The sequence below is a fragment of the Ips typographus genome, linkage group LG7 (assembly GCF_016097725.1).
Source record: "Ips typographus isolate SLU linkage group LG7, UJ_Ityp_2.0, whole genome shotgun sequence".
In the NCBI taxonomy this organism is placed as follows: Eukaryota; Metazoa; Arthropoda; class Insecta; order Coleoptera; family Curculionidae; genus Ips; species Ips typographus.
The window spans coordinates 5,624,880-5,642,826 of NC_138428.1; the positions used below are offsets into that span (position 1 = coordinate 5,624,880).

Consider the following 17,947-nt stretch of genomic DNA (forward strand, 5'->3'; position numbering starts at 1 on the left):
TGCTGATTGTCTGACAATGACACTGGTGACGTTTGTCTTGTCAGTATTACCGGTGTCATGGCGGGTGGCGTCTTTTGAATCGGTTGATCTTGCTAAATTTGGTGATTTTAACGGAAAAACTGTACTTTTGGGGTCCCAAAGTAGTGATCAACGTTTACGATATCTGCCTAGTCGTTTTGAGTAACATTTAAACCAGGTAAGTAGTCTCAAACCATTCCTTAATATGCTTCACGAAAAGTTACTTTTGTGGCTTTACATGCATACTTCCTTTGAGTTTGTTTTGCTATGAGAACGTTTTGTGATTCAAACAAGTAGTACAAAGCATAAAATAGCAATAAACTTAAAAAAAACACTAATAAATAACCTAGAAACGTAAACGTTTTTAAAAGCAAGTAGTGCTGCCATCTATAAAGTGATTGACATAGGTTAGGTTACCAGAAAATCCAAACTACACTCATCAGTCTTATAATTCAATAGTACAACAAACTGTTGGCAACTAAACAAAGCTAAAACAGCAACCACAAATCCTCAAACTCCTCATTAAGCCGACTAATCACGTTAATATTGTTTGTGAAAATTAACGCTTCGAAATTCTTGGACAAAGCTTGAGCGGTCAGATTCACGCTGCCAAAAAACACTTTAGCAGCCCCGCCACTCGTTTCATCCACCAGACAGTACTTGTGATGCATCAGTTCATTTTCAGAAAAGCTCACTTTAACCGCGACTCCATTTTTGCGTAAATAGGCCAAATTCGACTGTTGTGAGACGGTTTTGCTCATCCCTTTATCGGTAATCAGTCGTACGGTCACACCGCGTTTATGGGCATTCACCAACTCGGTGGCCACTTGTTTTAGTGTTAGCATGTACATGCACATGCTGATGCTCGTTTTCGCGCTGGCTAGAAAGTGCAACAGTCGTTCTAGGTAGGAAAAGGCGCAGTGCGGTCCGCACTCTTTCTCATTGATCAAATGGGACCGGCATCCGAAGTTTTTATAGTCTACAAAGATACACTCATAGTAGCTTTGATTGTTGATTTCTTTGAGCGATTGTAGACGTTTCTGCTCGCGCTTTTCCAGTATGTAGTGCAGCACTAAGGGGGCTAAGGTTAAACTTACCGAAACCCCTAAAATATAGGGATAAGGCCACATACTGGTTTGTTTACCAATTTGCCGACTTTGTTATGTTTTCAAACATTAAGGTTATATGTCAACTGTCAAATATATATTGACAGTGGATTCGCTTTCTTTAGTCAGAGAGAGAAAACAGTAAGAAATTTTGAAAATATAAAGCCTTTATTATTCTACTACAACCAACTTAATTGAACATTACATAGTCAACCCCTTCGGTCAAATTTAGTGACTGTAAATTCGCCTCAAATTGGCCGCCAGTCAAGTCCTACAACACTAAAAGTCAGCCCTCTTTACAGCTTTGCTGCAACCACCATTACCATTTTCATACAAATCACAAAAGGGGGCGCAGCCTTCTTGAAATGAACAATATCAACTTCCCTTACAAATTTCCGTTCAACCTCGTCAAACTCCCGATATTTGGTTCCAATTTTCAGTGGGTCAACATCACAAAAAGCTTTCACTTTATCCTTGTCTGATGGTGACAGTGACTTGTAAAACTTGCGGCCCTGCCTACCTGCATTCCAAATTGTGAATTTAGGCCATTTGGACAATACCAACCTGGCCAAATGGGAAAAACGAATTTCCCATATAGCCTCCCTGTAATATGGTTGTTATTTCACTCATTTAGTGCCTTAATAACTTAACTCTTTGATTGTGAAAGTGGTTTGATTAGGGTGGAATGTGTAGACTAATAAAACTTCATCAACCCTACAAACTGTTCCACCTAAGTCTAAGTGCTGATAGAAAAACAACAAGTCTTCAGGGCAGCCATGTAGTTTTTCTGTAAATCCCCCAACTCTAGTCAAACAGTGTAAAATGTAGTTCTGTTTATAATTGGAAGAATACCTGTCATAAACTTTTCTATGGCAAAACCAAGTAGGCATTATAACTGTAGGACCATGGGAAGTGAAAATCTGAAGGTGCAACTGCTCAGAACTCAAACTGTTAGCCCACTTTGTGTATCTTGCTGTAGAATCAGGGGGTTCTCTCCTAAATTGACAACCTACCAACTTCCACAGCACTGTCACTCCCCCACTTTACAGCTAATCAGACTTACTGTATACTGTGGTTCTTTCAAAGCCCTCTGATACTGTTTTACAACCCTGTCAGGAAGCATCACATCATCCTAACTCTACACTTTTAATAACAAGTACTTCTAACCAAATACAAAGCAACTCACAATATCTTGGAAACACAAATAGTCCCCAGCACTAAGCCCTACCGCTCTGTTTTTGGAGTAGCCAACTGAAAACAATAATTTGTAGCCAGACCATCAGAATCTGTACAAGCTCACCTCCTCCTTGCATTTGGTTGTGGTTGTGATAAACTTTCAGTGCAACCCCAAAAGATTCGAAGGTGTTTTCCCATTGTTGCAACAGTTGGGGGGTTTGGTCAGTGCTACGGTCGTTACACACGCATATTTCTACGTCCAAAATACCGAGGGCGGTTTGTTTCACGATGCCCTGGAAACATCTGTCTATCCACGGGGCCCCATTATGCACCGGCACTATGATACTCTACAAATTTCAATTTGAATTGGTTACAGTAGTAAAGGTGGTTGAAATACTTACGATAAGGTGTTTGTGTGGCTTCGGACCCGGCATTTTTGCATTTTGTGCTTGTTTTAAACCCTCAAAAACAAATATTGTTATGTTGTTGACATTTTTGCTTATTTGAGGTTAGGTGACTTGAATCAAAGTCCGTAGGTGACAGTGGTCACATGACCGAGTAACGTAAGTGGTATACAGGGTCACGTGCGAATGAAATTTTATATTCTACTGTCATTGATTCTAATTTCTAACCTCCAATTATTAATCTGTGATTCTGTGAGTGAAAAAATGGTGAAATCAAGTGAATTAAAAGACTCCCTTGGCTTATTGATTGTAACGAATGATGGAGACAAAGACAGAAACACTTCTCAGTTTGCTACTTTTAAGGAAGCCAAGTTTTCTACAGTTCAAGCCCTTCAAGGTACCACATAAAATTTGTCAAGTCACCCTACCTACAAGCATTCATTGTAGATTTTACCCCTGGTAGCATAGAACAAGCCTTAGTGGATGTAAATCCTGCCCTTATTACAACCCAAACATGGGCCCAACTATTAAAACTCCTTCAACCCGAAGGACAACTGCACCTAACCAATTTGAGTGATTCTAACACAACTGAATTTAATTTGAAAACAAACGGATTTGTGAATATTTCGGTCAGTGACACTATAACGGCCTCAAAACCCAAATATGCTGTGGGGTCTTCTGTGAAATTGAACCTGAAAAAACCTGCTCCTGTTTGGAAACTTGATGATGATGATGATGAACTTATTGATCCTGATGAGTTACTTGACAGTGACGACTTGGTCAAACCTGACGCGGCAACTTTAAAGGGTAAGCTGCACTTGAACAGTTTCAGTTAAGCTAATGTAGTTATTTCTAGTTTGTTCAACAACCGGAAAACGTAAAGCTTGCAAAGACTGTTCTTGTGGTTTGGCTGAGGAGCTTGCCACTGAAGTTCAAAGTGGTAAAGTTGTAAATACAGGCGAAGCCCCTAAATCTTCATGTGGCAGTGTAAGTCAATGGTCTAAAAGTGAGCTAAGGTTGAAAGTAAAGATTATTTGTTTTAGTGTTACTTGGGGGATGCTTTTCGATGCGCCAGTTGCCCATATTTGGGTATGCCTGCATTTAAACCAGGAGAGAAAATACAGCTTTCTAGTAATCTGTTGAAAAATGATGTTTAAATGTATTGTTTACTGTATTTTTTTCAAAATTGACATCTCTAAAACACCTTGTACAAATTCAAAAAATTAGTGTAATTAAACTCAAAAAACTTAACAAATCAAACAAATTTTTAGTATTTATGCCTTGCAAAATTCTGCTTTGCAATCTCAGGATTGAATTGAGAATTGTATTTCCCTATTCTGCTTTCTGCTGCTACTTTCTTGACTTCTGCCCCGTCCCCTTTAATTCTAGCTAGTAATTGTTCAGCCCTTGCCTTCTCCTCCCTTTCTCTCTTTAACCTTTGTGCTCGCAACACTTCCAGTTTTCTCGTTTTTTCTACCTTCTCCTCATCAGCTTCTGACTCATCACTAGAACTTTTTCTGTGGTGTTTGTGATGTTTTCTCCTTCTCTGTTCTTCTTCATCTGAACTAGACCGTCTTTTCCGTTTCTCGGGACTAAACACCATTTTTTGGTACTCTTTATATTTTTTTGTAGGGTCTTGACTCTTTTCACAGGCTTTCTCATAATGGCTGGTCAATTTTTTGACCAACACTAATGGGTCTTCGCGTTTTTTAGCCTTCAAACCAACCTCAGTCTTGTCATTTTTAGATCGTTCAGGGGCTTGTTCATACCAACTTTTCTTGCCTAGTGCTTCATTGGTGTCCTGACCCAAATAGGTTAGGTAACCAATTTGTTTTTCATACTTTTCCTTTTCTTCTTTAGCTTCTTTGTCGTGTTCCTTGTTAGTTTGCTTCAGATCGGCGTTGCCTTCTTCCAATTCTTCGAAAATGTTGATGTGTTGACTGCTTTGTGCTGTGGTGTCCAAAGGCAGGAAAGTGTCAGTTTTCAGTCTTGAGCGTGATTTTTGCAGCAACAGTTGTCTTCTAGCTTCTTTTTCCTAATGAAATGTGTGTTTGAGTGGAGTGAAAGCGGTTTTTTTTTTAGGTACTTACAGCTAGTTTAGCCCGTTCATCTCTCACTCGCTCTTCTTCTTTGGCTTTGGCCTCATCTCTGCGCACTCTGGCTATGTTTTCGCGTGTTCGAACATGCCACCTGAAATATTTGTTGATTTTAGAATAGCAAAGAGTTTTGATTTTGAAAAGGGTGGGTTTTAGTAAAATAGGTTTTCTTTACTATACTGGAAGTTTAGAAAGGATTTTAGACATTTAAACCATGAAAAGTATAGATTACGTTTTTTTTCACTAGTAAATTAAGCTTTGCTTACCTTTTTTTCGGTAGAATATTCATTTTATTCCTTTATTTTTCAATAAATTAAGCCACAATTCTCTTAATTAAATATGCACCATTGACAAAAAAGAAAACAAACAACATAACCTAGTACTTAATGACAGAAGACAGTGTACCCGTCACTTGTCAAACACGTCAAACGGAACGTCAATGAAAGGTGTTTTTACTTTTTTAGTATGGGAAGTGTTTATCGTCGGGGAAACAGTAGTTTTCATTGTTCGGTAATTAATTAATATGTAGCCCCAAATTTGGGCGAAACAAGACTGCGTAACTGAATCGTGACGATGAGCGTGTTCGGCGACTTCCAGCAAGTGTGGCTGCAACGGTTCCCCGAAAGTCCGTTGCCAGGCGCCTGGGAGGAGGACGTGAGGGCGAACCTGGCCAAACACAAGCAAAAAGTTACCATCCTCAAGGAGGAACTCGAAAAGGAGCAGTTCTACGTCGAGTACCTGGAACGGTTGCTGTCCGACGTGGAGCAACACAAGAGAAAATTGGCCAAGGAAAAGGTGATTAGTGATGATACACCTCAGTCTGACCTGGGTGTCATTTCCAGACTGGGTGGGGAAGATGTCTTATCAAAGGTAAATATTTATGTTAGTTTAGTGTCAGTTTTGTTTATTCTGGGATAATAATGTTGTAACAGGGTCACTTTGTTGTTGCTACTTTAAAAATCATTGTGAATTACACTGAATTCTGGTCAGAAACTGCATTACATGTACTTGACTCTGTAACTTATTTTTTTTTTTGTATGTTGATGTAAAAGTGGTTATCCACCAGGTTTTAACCACATGAGACAATTAAAATTAGTCACCTCAATTAAATGTCAAACTACAGCTGGATGGGCATTTTTCAAACACATACAGAAACCTTTTAATTTGGTTCTTTTGGTAACACAGTGGTTACACTGAGAATTCATCTAGTTAATTGGAAAATGTATTTTTTAAAAGTTTTTTATTGTCTTGAGCTTCTTCACCCATTTATGTTAGAAATAACCCAGAAAAATTGAAATATAGTATCAAGCTTTAAACAGCTGTGGTTTGCAGGTTTAAATGCCTTTAAAGTATTTAAATTGTTTTTTGCATAAATCACTTGTGATTAGTCAAGAAAAAGCAGCAAGCTGAACCAACCAAACTACTCTTACCATAAATCAAAGTTTTAAAATTAAATCTTACTTTAGGACTCACCAACTGACTTGTCCTTACCTCAAGAGGGTAGCACTGCAAACGAATCTTTATCGGCGCATATGTGCGTCAACGAAATTTCCAAACAGATGCGTAAATCATCTGTGGAATCACTGGATGACGGTAAATCCGGCCAGGAACAGGAAACCTCGTTTGTTACTGTGATTGCAGTAAACGGATTGAACAAAAAAGATCCGGTTGTCGTAAAACAACCCCCAAAGTAGGTTTAATTTTTCTTTGTGACAAATTTTTTTTACAAGTTTGTGCAGGGTTCCAGCCCGACCCGACTCAGTCAAAAACTTTGACACTCAAAGAAGTAACAGTGATTCAGTATCGTCTAGTTCAGAAATATTGAATCACCTCGACGAACCGTACTACGACATGGTGGCCCCTGAAGAAGACTACTTGGCGACGCGTAGCGATCATTCGAGTAACGAGAACGTGTTTGGATCGGCGAGCACGCTGCCGATCGACTTGAAAACGCAACATTCCATCGAACCCCAAAGTCCGGGCACGTCGAATTACGTGAACATCGAGTATTTCATTGGATCGTCCAAGAAAAATGGGGAGGATCATAGCAGCAGCGAGGACGAACAAGAAGAGGTGGCAGCACTGCGCAGACCCGCCACTGATGCCAGTTCCTATGCTAGTTCCAGTTCTTTGGAATCGTCAACGCCGAATCCCAAAAGAAAGTTCAGTCATGTAAGTTTTAATTCAAAACTGTCTTTTTTGACTTAATTAGGTCGTAGTATATATTTGTAATTATTTTCTAGGAGGATGACTCAGACAAAATGTACCGGAACATACTGCGTAATATTATTGACCACGAAACCAATTACGTGGAATGGCTGAATGTTTTCTTAAAGGTCTCTTTAATTACTCTTAGGTCTGAAAATTTTATTATTTGATTGTTATATTTATAGTACATGAAAGGCATTCAATCTACTCTTGGTTCGTCGCAACCAATACTAAGTGAGGCGGATTTCAGTACGATTTTTTTCAAAATCCCCGAACTGCACCGGTTACATTCCAATTTTCTGGAAGAGCTCAAAAAGCACGCAGTCAAATGGGACACTAGGATTGGGGATAGTTTCAAACACATGGTAGTTTGTTACGCATTTTTGAGGTTATTTGGAAAGTGATTTGTTTTGTTGGTTTTAAGGCTAACAATCTGGTCCTTTACGGGGCTTTTTTGAGTAATTACGGTCAGGCTTTGGACACTGTAAGGAAATGCAGTTCAAACAGCGCCCATTTCTACCAAATCGCTCGTAATATCATCTGCAAAACCTTATCAGAACAACCTATCACTTTGGAGGACCTCTTACATAAACCGGTGGCCAGGTCGGTACTGCGTTATTTTATAATTTGAATTTAATCCAGGTTGGGTTTTAGGGTGCAACAAAACGCGATGGTTCTGCACGATTTGTTGAATCACGTGAACCAAAACAATCCGGACCATCACAGCCTATCTGAGGCTCTGAACATCACTCAGAACTTTTTGGATCAGTTTAATATGATCCAGACCAAGTCGATGTTTCCTGTAAGTCTATTTCAACTTTTGTCGTGTAAACTAAACTTTGATTTAAACAGGTTACAGACAGGGCTCAGAGGCGTTTGGTGAAAAACTCCTTTATCGTCGAATACGCGGATAATCATCGCAAGTTGAGGCATTTATTTTTGTTTAATGACGTTATAGCTTGTGCCAAATACAAGGTAAGAGTTAAGCTTAGTTCTCATAACTGCGTTTTGCGTCTGATACGTCACTTATTTCCTATTGGTCAACAGTAAATTTTCAGCTGAAGCGAAACTTTTTTCCCTGTTCACAGTAGTTGTCTCTAAACACGATATTTTTAATTGTCACAATTTTTGTTAATATTTTGTTTATTTTTTTAATTTAACTGTTACATTTTTAAATAGGTATTCTGCTATTCAGCTAATTCTGAGGTTAATTCAGCATGTTTTGCAGAAGTGTATTCTTCATTCTTGTCGCCTTGGAAACAAGGATAAATATCTTCTATTCTCAAAGTTCCATGGCAATTGCCACATAAAAACTAAAAATGAATTTGAGATATTAACCTAGTTTTGATATGAATATAAACATAGGGAACCTACCTCATTTGTGGTGCTGTGACTGCCGTGTTCATTCACTTTTTTTTTCGGTTTTGCCATTCAGTTGTACAACTCAGGTAGATTCGACCGTCGAAACGATAATTGCATAGTGTGTGATGCTGTCGTCCAACAAGTCCCCGGACCCGGTCGAATCGTACGGTAGTTTGACTGGAGAAAAATTTATCGTACGACAACGTTTGATATACGACAAGTCGGACTCAATTCGACATAAACTTAAAAAAATAACTTAAAACTCTCGAAAATATGGAGACTAATACATTTTGGACAATTTATTGATCTCTATCGTGAGCAGGTTTGTTTGTAGGATGTGAAATCCAATGAATATGCCAATAAACATAAACTTTTTCCTTTCTTTTCTTTTTCCTAACTTTTCTTTCATCATGAACTAAAGCGACCACTATTGCTGCTGTAATTGTTTTTGACAACGTACGCGGCATGTGCCCTGTGTGCTACAGAAGTTTAAAAAGTACAACAAATCTTCAAGACCGATTGATGCTCAGATTGTTTGTATTTGTGGCCAAAATCCTGTGCAACTTGTCACATAAATTGTATGTTCAATCTATCGTACAACTAATTGTATAATGTATGGGCCGTTTAATGCGTCGTCCAAAATGTCAAAACACTAGAAACAGACGCTAGAAGTTGAAAATTTTCAGCTTATTGCGGGTTGTCATTTTCAAATTTTGCTTCTTCCAATAGGAAATAAGTGACGTCAGACGCAAAACGCGGTTGTGAGAACTAAGCTTTAGGCCCAAATTAACACAGTGATGTTACAATGTGAGATTTACTATGAATAGGAATCAAATATTCTTACAGTAAGTATAGACTAAATGATAAGTATAGACAAACAGTGGCAACGGAACTGAAAATTAATTTAAGTAAGCAGCGTGAGATGGCACCACTAAACGCATATTTGCGTAATTTTAAAGCCAGAGACAGCAATTCCAATCTTTTGACTGTTGGAAAACATCAGTTTTAATGCGGCGTTGTCTAGTTGACAAATCACATTTCTTGTTTTGTTTCTAGGCAAAAAATAACTGGATTTTGTGTGTGTTCTTTAATTATTGTGTTTCACTTTGTTGTATTTTTAGTTTAGTTATTTGCTATTAGTTTATTCTTAATATTCATCAAGGGGGGTTATTTTATACTTAATACATTATGAATTCCATGTTTAATCTCTAACCAGTCACGTGACCATTTGTACCTTAAAATGAGTCAAGAGATTTAGAGTTTAAAACTAAAAAACGGTTACATAATCTTTAAAATTAAATTTAGTTATTGAAATTAGTCACGTGACCCGTCAAATAATATTTTGCCATTTACAGTCACGTGATCTTCAGGGTTCCGTTTTGGCATTAAATAGGAGTCACGTGACCTTTAAAAATAAAATTTGGTTATTGAAAATCGTCATGCGACTTTAGGAACTGTAAAAAGAGTCACGTGACTCTTCAAATAACATTTTGACATTCAAAACTGTCATGTCACATTATAAAATCCATTTTCAATCTTAAAAGAGTCACGTGGACTAAAAAAAATTAAATTTGAGTATTTGAAAATCATTACGTGACCATTTGCACATTAAAAAAGAGTCACGTGACTTTTAAAAAAATGTTTAATTATTGAAAATCGTTATGCGACTTTATAAACTGTAAAAAGAGTCACGTGACCTTTAAAAATATATTTTATTTTTGAAAATCGTCACCATTTACACATTATAAGGAGTCAGGTGACTCTTCAAATAATACTTTGACATCTAAAACAATCACGTCACCTTTAGGTTTTCGTTTTGACGTTAAAATAATTGAAAATTGTCACGTGGCCATTTGCACTGTAAAGAGGGTCACGTGTCTTTAAAAATATCAGTTAAATTGAAAAACGATTACGTGATCCATCAAATGACATTTAAAACTGTCATGTGACATTATAAATTTCATTTTTGTGTTTTTTTTTGTGTGTGTCAGTATAAAAAATAAAAAACGGTCACGTGACCCTCAGGATAGTGTTTTGACGTTAAAAAAGAGTCCTGTGACTTTTAAAATAAATAAAATCTTTATTATCGATACCTTCTTTAGATCTTCGACCGATCTTCTTTAGTTTTCAAAATACGAGTAATTTAACTCAAATTTATTTGAAAAAATCAAGCTTTCTTAGGCAGTTCAGATCGGATAGCAAAAGAAAGCGGATTACAAGAAATGCTGCAAAAGGTGGCAACTATGTCTGCAATGACGAACTGTATTAGCGCCATCTCTTAGAGTTTACCTCTACAACTGAAGCGGCCCAAATACATTAGGAAGCCCTTGAAGCGCAAAAAGGAAGCCGTTTATTCTTTTTGGGTGCCACTTTAATTACATTGCCCTGGTTGTCTGTATTTATCATTTAGTCTATGCAGTAAGTTACAGTTTACTGCTGGTAGTGCAGAAACTGATGTAATTTTAGCAAATACTGCACAAGTGGGCTTACTATTACCCAACCAAAATCAATTTTCTTGGCCTGCTTAAATCAAACATAATAGAATAACGGTTTTTTTGTTATTGACAGTCGTCGGGTCGTAACGAAAAATACACTTTCGAACTGAAATGGTTCATTCCTGTTGAGCACGTCCTGATTCTGGAAGAAAGAACAGCCAACATTCACGAAATTTCCCAGTCCAACATTGTCGCCTTAAAGTCTCAGACCAGCAACATGCGTGATCAGCTGAGACAAGAAGAGAAGCTGAACGAGGAGAAGGTGAGCAAGTGGTGAAACATTGTGATTGGTTGGACCAAAGTTGTATTTTTTTTTAGCGTACTAAATCGAGTCGGGGTTCGGACAAGTTCCGAAAGCGACTGCTCGAACTGGAAAGCCAGTTGGTGCTAGTGTCGCCCAATTTGGTATTCCGGATCAAGCACCGGACCGCCGGACGGACGTATACATTTTTTTTGTCCAGTGACTTTGAACGGACGCAGTGGGTCGAAGCTATACAAACTCTCCAGGTGAGTTTCTGGCTTTTTTTAAGAAAGAGTTATTACGGTTTTTCTTTTAGGCAACCGAACGTACAGGAAAACAACCAAACAACGTGCCGCATTTCAGCATGTTTGAGCTACAAACGTGGATAACAGCTTGTAGACAATTCCTGAAAACCAACATGGGTTCCTACCTACTCCGAAGCGGGAAAGATGAAAGTTTGCTGGTGGGCGATCTTCATTTGTACGTTTACGACATGACTGGACTGGAATTTACCTGTGGTAAGTTAACAATTTCACTCGTTTTCATCGTAACTGGGTAATTTTTGGCGTTGCAGATATCTACGTGTGCGTCGAGGTGGATTTCTACGGCCACTTTTTCCAAAAAGCCAAAACGAAAACGGTGAAAAACACGCAGAATCCGCACTGGAACGAAAACTTTGTCATCGACCTGGAAGGGTGCGAAAACATGCGCATCCTCGTTTACCGGGAGACCGGAACTCCGCATGACGCCCTATTCGGCAAACACACGGTCAAGCTGAGTCGCAGTTGGCTCAACGAGCAACAAATGGTTGACAAAGTGTTTAGAGTAAGTCTCCATTTGTGATTGGTAAAAAATGTTTAATGATATTTTGTAACCATACAAAACATTTTTTTAAGGTTAACGGCGCCACCTTGCGGATGGGTTTGAGGTACCTGCCGTGTGAGGTGAGTTTGCGCAGAGTGCCAGCGGGGAAAGTGGGCTCACTGTTTGGTGAAAAAATCCAGGTCGTGTGCAAGTAAGTAATTAAGTTGCAGTATAAACAGGGTGGTCTAGTAATACTATTTTTTTTAACAGGAAACAGAAACGAAACATTCCATTCATTATAACTGCGTGTATACGAGAGGTGGAGCGACGGGGCATGTGCGAAGTGGGCATATACAGGGTGTCCGGCTCCCAGACCGATATAACCAAACTTAAAAAGTCCTTCGAAACTAGTGAGTTTTTGTTTTTTTTACATAAATCTGAACAAACAACATTTACATTCACTTCAAAGTCAGCTTTGTTATGAAATTGGCAAACATGACATATGGACCTCTAAAGTGACTTTTACATTAAAAATAATTCCAATTTGACTTCAAAGTGCGTCAAGCTGACCAATTTAGTTAATTTACTACATTTTGCGTTTTTCAAGGATTTTTGTCTTTTAAACTTTTGAGGCGTATTTTGGTGGCAGCATTAACTTGAATTTTAAGTTGTTCTAGTAACATAGGCCATCTTTTTTCATCAGAATGAGTTAAAATGAGACAGGCATTGTAAACACTCCAGTAAACACTGACGCCAAAACACGTCTTTGTATTAGATTAACTATACCCTGATTATTATGGCCTCATTCGTTTTCACGCTCCATGGAGCGAGCAGAGCTTTTTTGACGTCACAATGACGTAATTTGACAATTGATCAAACTATGGTTTTGCCAAATTACGTCATCGTGACGTCAAAAACGCTCTGCTCGCTTCATGAAGCTTGAAAACGAATGCGGCCTATAACTTTAGTTGCACGTCATCAAGGTGAAAATGAGCGGCGTTGTCAATGTTATAAAAAACAAACCAAAATTGAAGTATATAAGATTCTACTCTCAAATGTGACATTTAATGTCAGAACCGTTGTTTTGAAATGCATTTACAGAAAGGTCTGAGTGGTTTTTACTGTTTTAATTAACCTTTTGGGGTATTGGGAGCGAGGGAAGCTTAGTTTAAGCTTGTTTAGGAGATCCTAAGTTGAGGGTTTTGAAATCTGATGTTTAATAATGGAGACATGTTTATTTGCGTAAATTTTCACGTAGGAGCTGTAGTATTTAGCAAATTGTAAATAGCGATGCAAATTTGCTTCAGCTTTTCAATGACAAAACTAATGCAAACAGTTACGTTGCTTCTGAACAACCACACATTTTGATTATCTAATTATACAGGATGTGTCAATAAATAAATGATTTTCACCATAGATGAGGTATTGTTCTTGTTGTTTCGGAATATTCAGGAATTATCTAGACACAGTTTAGAAATTAAAAAGACATCTAAAAATCACGACAAGTATGTTAAAAACATTAGTAATAACTGACGTGTATCTTACATTACGTCTATTTTTAATATCAGAATTCAAATTGTTAAAATTCTAGGCAAATTTTGACAGTTTTGACACTAGAAAGAGATGTCACTTGGTGTTTGGAGAATAATTTAGCTAGGCAGAATTGTGACCACGGTCAAAATAACTGTCATAATTCTCGGAAACACGTTTTGTAGCGAATACAGCAAGAAAACTTTTCTAAACCTCGATTTTTGCAACTTTTGAGCACAGTTTGTAGTAGTACAGTAGCTGTAGTTTTTTATCGGTTGAATAAGCTTACTGATGCTAGTAAATGGTAATACTTAGCTTTAGTACTGCAGACACATTTTTAGATCAAACTACAGATGTCAGTAGTCAACTCCATGTCATTGTAAATGGTTAATAGAAAACTGTCAAATTTGAAGTGGACTTGGTAGTGATTGTAAATGTAGCTTTATGGTAGGTGATTCATCACATTTTAACTTTGACACCCTCTAACACCTGAACAATATAACCTATCAATCCATGTTGTGGTTATCTATAGATATTATCGATTAAATACAACGCGTTTTAGATTCGTACGAAGCTGAGCAGTTGTTAAAAGAAGTTGACGTTCATTCGGTGACCGGTATATTAAAGTTATACCTTCGAGAACTCCCCGAAGCGCTGTTCACCGATCAGCTCTATCCGCAATTGCTCGAAGCGTTCAATCAGAGCAACGGGAATCTGAAACGACGCACCGAACTGCTCAAAGAGTGTTTCGATAAGTTGCCGACGCCCAACAAAGAGAGCATCAAGTTTATTTTGGACCACTTGATGAAGTAAGTTTCTTTTGTCGAACCAAAATAGCGCTTGAGTTGACCGTTTAAAAAAAAAAACAGAGTGCACGCCTACGAAGACGATAACAAAATGTCGTTGCACAACTTGGCAACGGTGTTCGGGCCTACGTTGCTACGACCGGCCTTATCAAAAGTGGACGGGACGAAAAAAGACGGCCAGAAACATCGCGAGAGTTTGGCCACCGGCACCGTTGACGTGATGGCCCAGGCCGGAATTCTGTACTGTTACTTGCAGGACCTCAACGGGTCGCAGAAACTTAATCGAAGGTAGTTTGTCCGTTAATTTAATAATTTTTAGTATGTGAAACGATTTTCTTCCATCCATTATTCATGGTTCTAGCAATAAAACCAGTAAGTTATACGTAAACGTCGACATTTATGACTGAATTTGACGCTTTTATACCCCCTATTATATTATGGGCCCTGTATGTATATATTTATAATACACAAAATTTACCAATATATCTTTTTAGGCTGGCTTTACATTATTCGGACGTGGCTATTTTTCATATAAGCCCTTTTTTACCACTTTTTTAGTGTAGATTTACACTGTTTGTAGCGTATACTGTGCGATTGTCGCTTGTTCAATTTCTGGTCATGTATGGATTGTATATAGTTAGTTAAGTTTGTTTACTCTTAGACGTTGACTGACCTACCTGGTGACAGATTGAAGTTTCAGTATTCAAAATGACAGTCTCAGTAAAACGTCACACCACTTTATACATAACAATAATTATAATGTATACACATAAATGTGATTGTACCTTTTTAACGCTTAAGTATTAAATTAATATAACCTGAACAAAATGCCGAAAAGGGGGCGCTTTACGATGTAGTTTTGTTTAAGTGCCCCGACCTTGTATATACGTTATGTACGGTAGTGCAGCACGTATATAAGGGCCGAACAGTGCTTCCCCACTATATACATACATAATATATTTTGTAAACGCGCCATTACTCTTTAAGGATGTTTTATACAATAAACTTGTAAGTACACACCCTAATATTGCTTTTTTTGGTTAGGTTTTTGTGGTCAAGATGATCGTTTAGGTCGGCAAAGAAGAATTGTCGGTGGCTGTCAGTTTTAGAAGAATGTCAAGAAAATGATTCTAGAAGATATTATGGATAAACGTAAGATCACTTTTCAGTTAATTATAATTGCTAAATTGTTTAGGGTCAATTGCACCGGCAAATTTTAGTTTTAATTTGACTGTTTTGGTCACAGTCAAATCTCAATTTTGGAAACAATTTTAATTTTTAGGTTCCAGTAAAACAAAGCATCAACTCCAGACATTTAATTTAAAAAATTACACAGTGTCCTCAATCAAATCCAAATTAACTAAATGTCGAATAGTTGGTCGACCGTGCGGACAATTCCACGGTTGTTCAATGTCGGCCATATGATCGACCAGTTTGCGCATGTCACTTTTAGCCAACGCTCGTCCAATCATCACGCTCTTTCTGCACGCCCTTGAGGCGAACATGTCCCTGATTCGCGATGGTCTGCACGACGTAGCGTTACTAGCGTCCTCTTGTAGCATAAAAATCATTTCTTCTATGTCGCCTTTACCGAACACCATTCGTTCGCTTATCGGCACTGAGGTTAAATAGACTTGCGCCCCATCGGTTTGTAGATTGGTAAATGTGAACCCGTTTTTAGTGAAAATGCGTTCGTATTCTTGTAGAGTACTTTTAGCGGCAGTGGTTAGTTCTAGAAGTTTTGGCGTGACCAGTTTTTGACTGTCCAAAGTTGTAGTTTTTTGTAGTTGCTCAAAATTGTACTTTTCGTCAGTGGCGTGCTGGTCGATTAAAAACAAATCACTGCCCAGTTTAGTGATAATAAAACCCAAATTAAACTGTCCGATTATTTGCATTTCAGTGAAGTTTTGTTGGGTTAAGTGTCGGTTTAATTCTTCTTCAGCTTGCTGATTTAGTGACGGTGTAATTTCGCTAGCTCTAAACTTCACTTTGTTAATAGATTCTTCCGAGTCTTTTGCAACGTCCAGAAGTTGCTTTAAACGTGTCAAATCCAGCTTTAATGGTACTTCATTTCTTTCACGGGACTGACTAAGGTCTTCATTATCAATTGTGACATCCATAACTTCCTCCTCTTGAGTTAGCTGACAGGCCAGAGTCACCAGTTCATCCAGTTTACTGTCAGCCTCCTTCACAGCTTCTTCACTCTTAGATACATCAAAAATTGTCCCGCACTGTGTTTGACGTACTCCCAAAGACTTTTTGCTGGTAACACTCATAAAGCTATCCAAGTTCCTGTCAGCTCCTTGAGACTTGCAACGTTTTTTGAAAGTGTCAAAAATACTCCCACCTACCACTTCCTGGCTTAACGGCCTTTTAAAACTTTGTGAGAGTGTTTGTACCTTTAAAGTGGAAGGGAAAGACTTAAAAGCGTCCATCATGGAAGCCTTGACAGCGGCTAGCAGTAGTTTCTCTTCCTCTACAAACACCTGCCGTTTATCTGGAGTGATATTCACATCCACTAAACATTTTTTAGTAATAACGTTCAGATACACAAAAGGGTATTGTTTACTGTTGAACTGTTTGTACACTTCATTTACTAGTTTAATCAACTTGGACGGTTCACAGGGTCGGTTGTTAATATAGTAAAACTGCCGGTCGGACGAGCTACGGCCACTTCCGTGTGTCGCGGAGGAAATTAGGAATTGCTGGAAGTCAAACGGCAGTTCCTCCTCTACGTAGTCTTTAAGTCCAAATTCTTCACAAATTACCGGTTCAGGCTTAACCAAACTGACGTCAACCAAACTGGCCAATTGTTTCACACCAAACACGCTAACGATATTCTCCTTGACGTCTGCCAGGCCTTGGGTGGCCAGCACCAAAGTGGAGGGGCTCTTTAAAGTGGCATTGGTGCAGTTATACCTCACTCTGTTTGGTAGCAAACAATAGGCGTACAAAAGTCCGCACATTTTCGAATATTCCCTCTTCAAATTCTTCGTAAACTCCTTTTTTCGTACTGGCAACGTGGAGAAGAGGTTCTTCAATCTTACAGTGGTACCAACTCCGCGCGCTGCAACTTCCTGACTGACAATCCTGCCCTCAAAGTCATACCTTTAAGAAAACTGTGAGTTTGTAAACTTAGATCAGATTGAAGTGAAAAAACTGAAAAAGCACCTTAATTTAGTTGCAGTAGGGGCAGAAGTGTGTCTAGTGACCACTTCCACGTCAGCTAAGGCGCACAGTGAACTTAGGGCTTCGCCCCTGAACCCTAAAGTTCCAATACGTTCCAAATCGTCAAACTGCCTCAATTTGGATGTGTAATGTTTCAAGGTCAATTTCTAGAAGCATTTTATTTTCAACTTAAATAAGATGGTTGGAGTGTAAATTACTTGAACTAACCTGAAAATTATCCTCCTGCACCCCAGTACCATTATCGGACACCTCCAACAGTTCAGAGCCATACTCTTTCAAGTGTATATCAATAATACGGGCTCCGGCATCGATAGCGTTCTCCACCAGCTCTTTCATGGCAATGGCCAGACTTAACACCACCTGACCAGAACATATTTGGTGCACTGTGCCTTTGCTTATGGGCTTAATCTCAGTACACTCCTCTTCAACGGGGCTCAAATCCATTTTGTCCATGATGGGACACGGATTTAGTGTTTGTGGGTAAAATACGATTTAGCACGGTTAATTTTGAC

At 38.5% G+C, this 17,947-nt stretch overlaps 6 protein-coding genes across 9 annotated transcripts; 2 read left to right on the forward strand and 4 right to left on the reverse strand.

Annotated features, from left to right (window-relative positions):
- Window positions 1–67: 67 nt before the first annotated feature.
- RhoGAP1A (Rho GTPase activating protein at 1A) lies at window positions 68–16,128 on the forward strand. 3 transcript variants are annotated; one of them, XM_081983410.1, is made up of 18 exons: window positions 68–196; window positions 5,330–5,670; window positions 6,267–6,490; window positions 6,540–6,972; window positions 7,044–7,136; window positions 7,194–7,373; window positions 7,433–7,611; window positions 7,663–7,810; window positions 7,861–7,983; window positions 10,939–11,127; window positions 11,184–11,372; window positions 11,423–11,624; window positions 11,681–11,931; window positions 12,003–12,121; window positions 12,181–12,320; window positions 14,003–14,249; window positions 14,310–14,534; window positions 15,291–15,551. In XM_081983410.1, the coding sequence occupies exons 2-18, from the start codon at window positions 5,374–5,376 to the stop codon at window positions 15,307–15,309; spliced, it is 3,258 nt and encodes a 1,085-aa protein (XP_081839536.1). In that variant the 5' UTR covers window positions 68–196; window positions 5,330–5,373; the 3' UTR covers window positions 15,310–15,551. The 3 variants fall into 3 exon arrangements, 2 of the variants coding, with proteins under 2 accessions (XP_081839536.1, XP_081839535.1); XR_014178829.1 differs by lacking the exon at window positions 68–196 and having other exon boundaries at window positions 5,217–5,670; window positions 15,291–15,398; window positions 15,529–16,128; XM_081983409.1 differs by lacking the exon at window positions 68–196 and having other exon boundaries at window positions 5,217–5,670.
- On the reverse strand, window positions 450–1,208 carry LOC145731590 (mitochondrial cardiolipin hydrolase-like). The gene has a single exon (XM_081983439.1). The coding sequence runs from the start codon at window positions 1,146–1,148 to the stop codon at window positions 507–509; it is 642 nt and encodes a 213-aa protein (XP_081839565.1). The 5' UTR covers window positions 1,149–1,208; the 3' UTR covers window positions 450–506.
- On the reverse strand, window positions 1,274–2,837 carry LOC145731583 (queuosine-tRNA galactosyltransferase-like). 2 transcript variants are annotated; one of them, XM_081983429.1, is made up of 8 exons: window positions 2,702–2,837; window positions 2,425–2,647; window positions 2,311–2,375; window positions 2,188–2,256; window positions 1,977–2,140; window positions 1,776–1,928; window positions 1,448–1,727; window positions 1,274–1,395 (listed from the first exon to the last, which is right to left on the reverse strand). In XM_081983429.1, the coding sequence occupies exons 1-8, from the start codon at window positions 2,732–2,734 to the stop codon at window positions 1,315–1,317; spliced, it is 1,068 nt and encodes a 355-aa protein (XP_081839555.1). In that variant the 5' UTR covers window positions 2,735–2,837; the 3' UTR covers window positions 1,274–1,314. The 2 variants fall into 2 exon arrangements, with proteins under 2 accessions (XP_081839555.1, XP_081839556.1); XM_081983430.1 differs by lacking the exon at window positions 1,776–1,928.
- Window positions 2,923–3,968, forward strand: CIAPIN1 (cytokine induced apoptosis inhibitor 1). The gene is made up of 4 exons (XM_081983433.1): window positions 2,923–3,101; window positions 3,152–3,511; window positions 3,561–3,691; window positions 3,748–3,968. Exons 1-4 carry the CDS (start codon window positions 2,969–2,971, stop codon window positions 3,859–3,861), a joined length of 738 nt encoding a protein of 245 aa, XP_081839559.1. The 5' UTR covers window positions 2,923–2,968; the 3' UTR covers window positions 3,862–3,968.
- Window positions 3,852–5,206, reverse strand: LOC145731584 (leukocyte receptor cluster member 1 homolog). Its single transcript, XM_081983431.1, has 3 exons — window positions 5,067–5,206; window positions 4,795–4,894; window positions 3,852–4,739 (listed from the first exon to the last, which is right to left on the reverse strand). Exons 1-3 carry the CDS (start codon window positions 5,087–5,089, stop codon window positions 3,972–3,974), a joined length of 891 nt encoding a protein of 296 aa, XP_081839557.1. The 5' UTR covers window positions 5,090–5,206; the 3' UTR covers window positions 3,852–3,971.
- On the reverse strand, window positions 15,548–17,888 carry Pms2 (mismatch repair endonuclease PMS2). The gene is made up of 3 exons (XM_081983417.1): window positions 17,643–17,888; window positions 17,418–17,581; window positions 15,548–17,354 (listed from the first exon to the last, which is right to left on the reverse strand). Exons 1-3 carry the CDS (start codon window positions 17,886–17,888, stop codon window positions 15,575–15,577), a joined length of 2,190 nt encoding a protein of 729 aa, XP_081839543.1. The 3' UTR covers window positions 15,548–15,574.
- Between the last annotated feature and the right edge of the window lie 59 nt (window positions 17,889–17,947).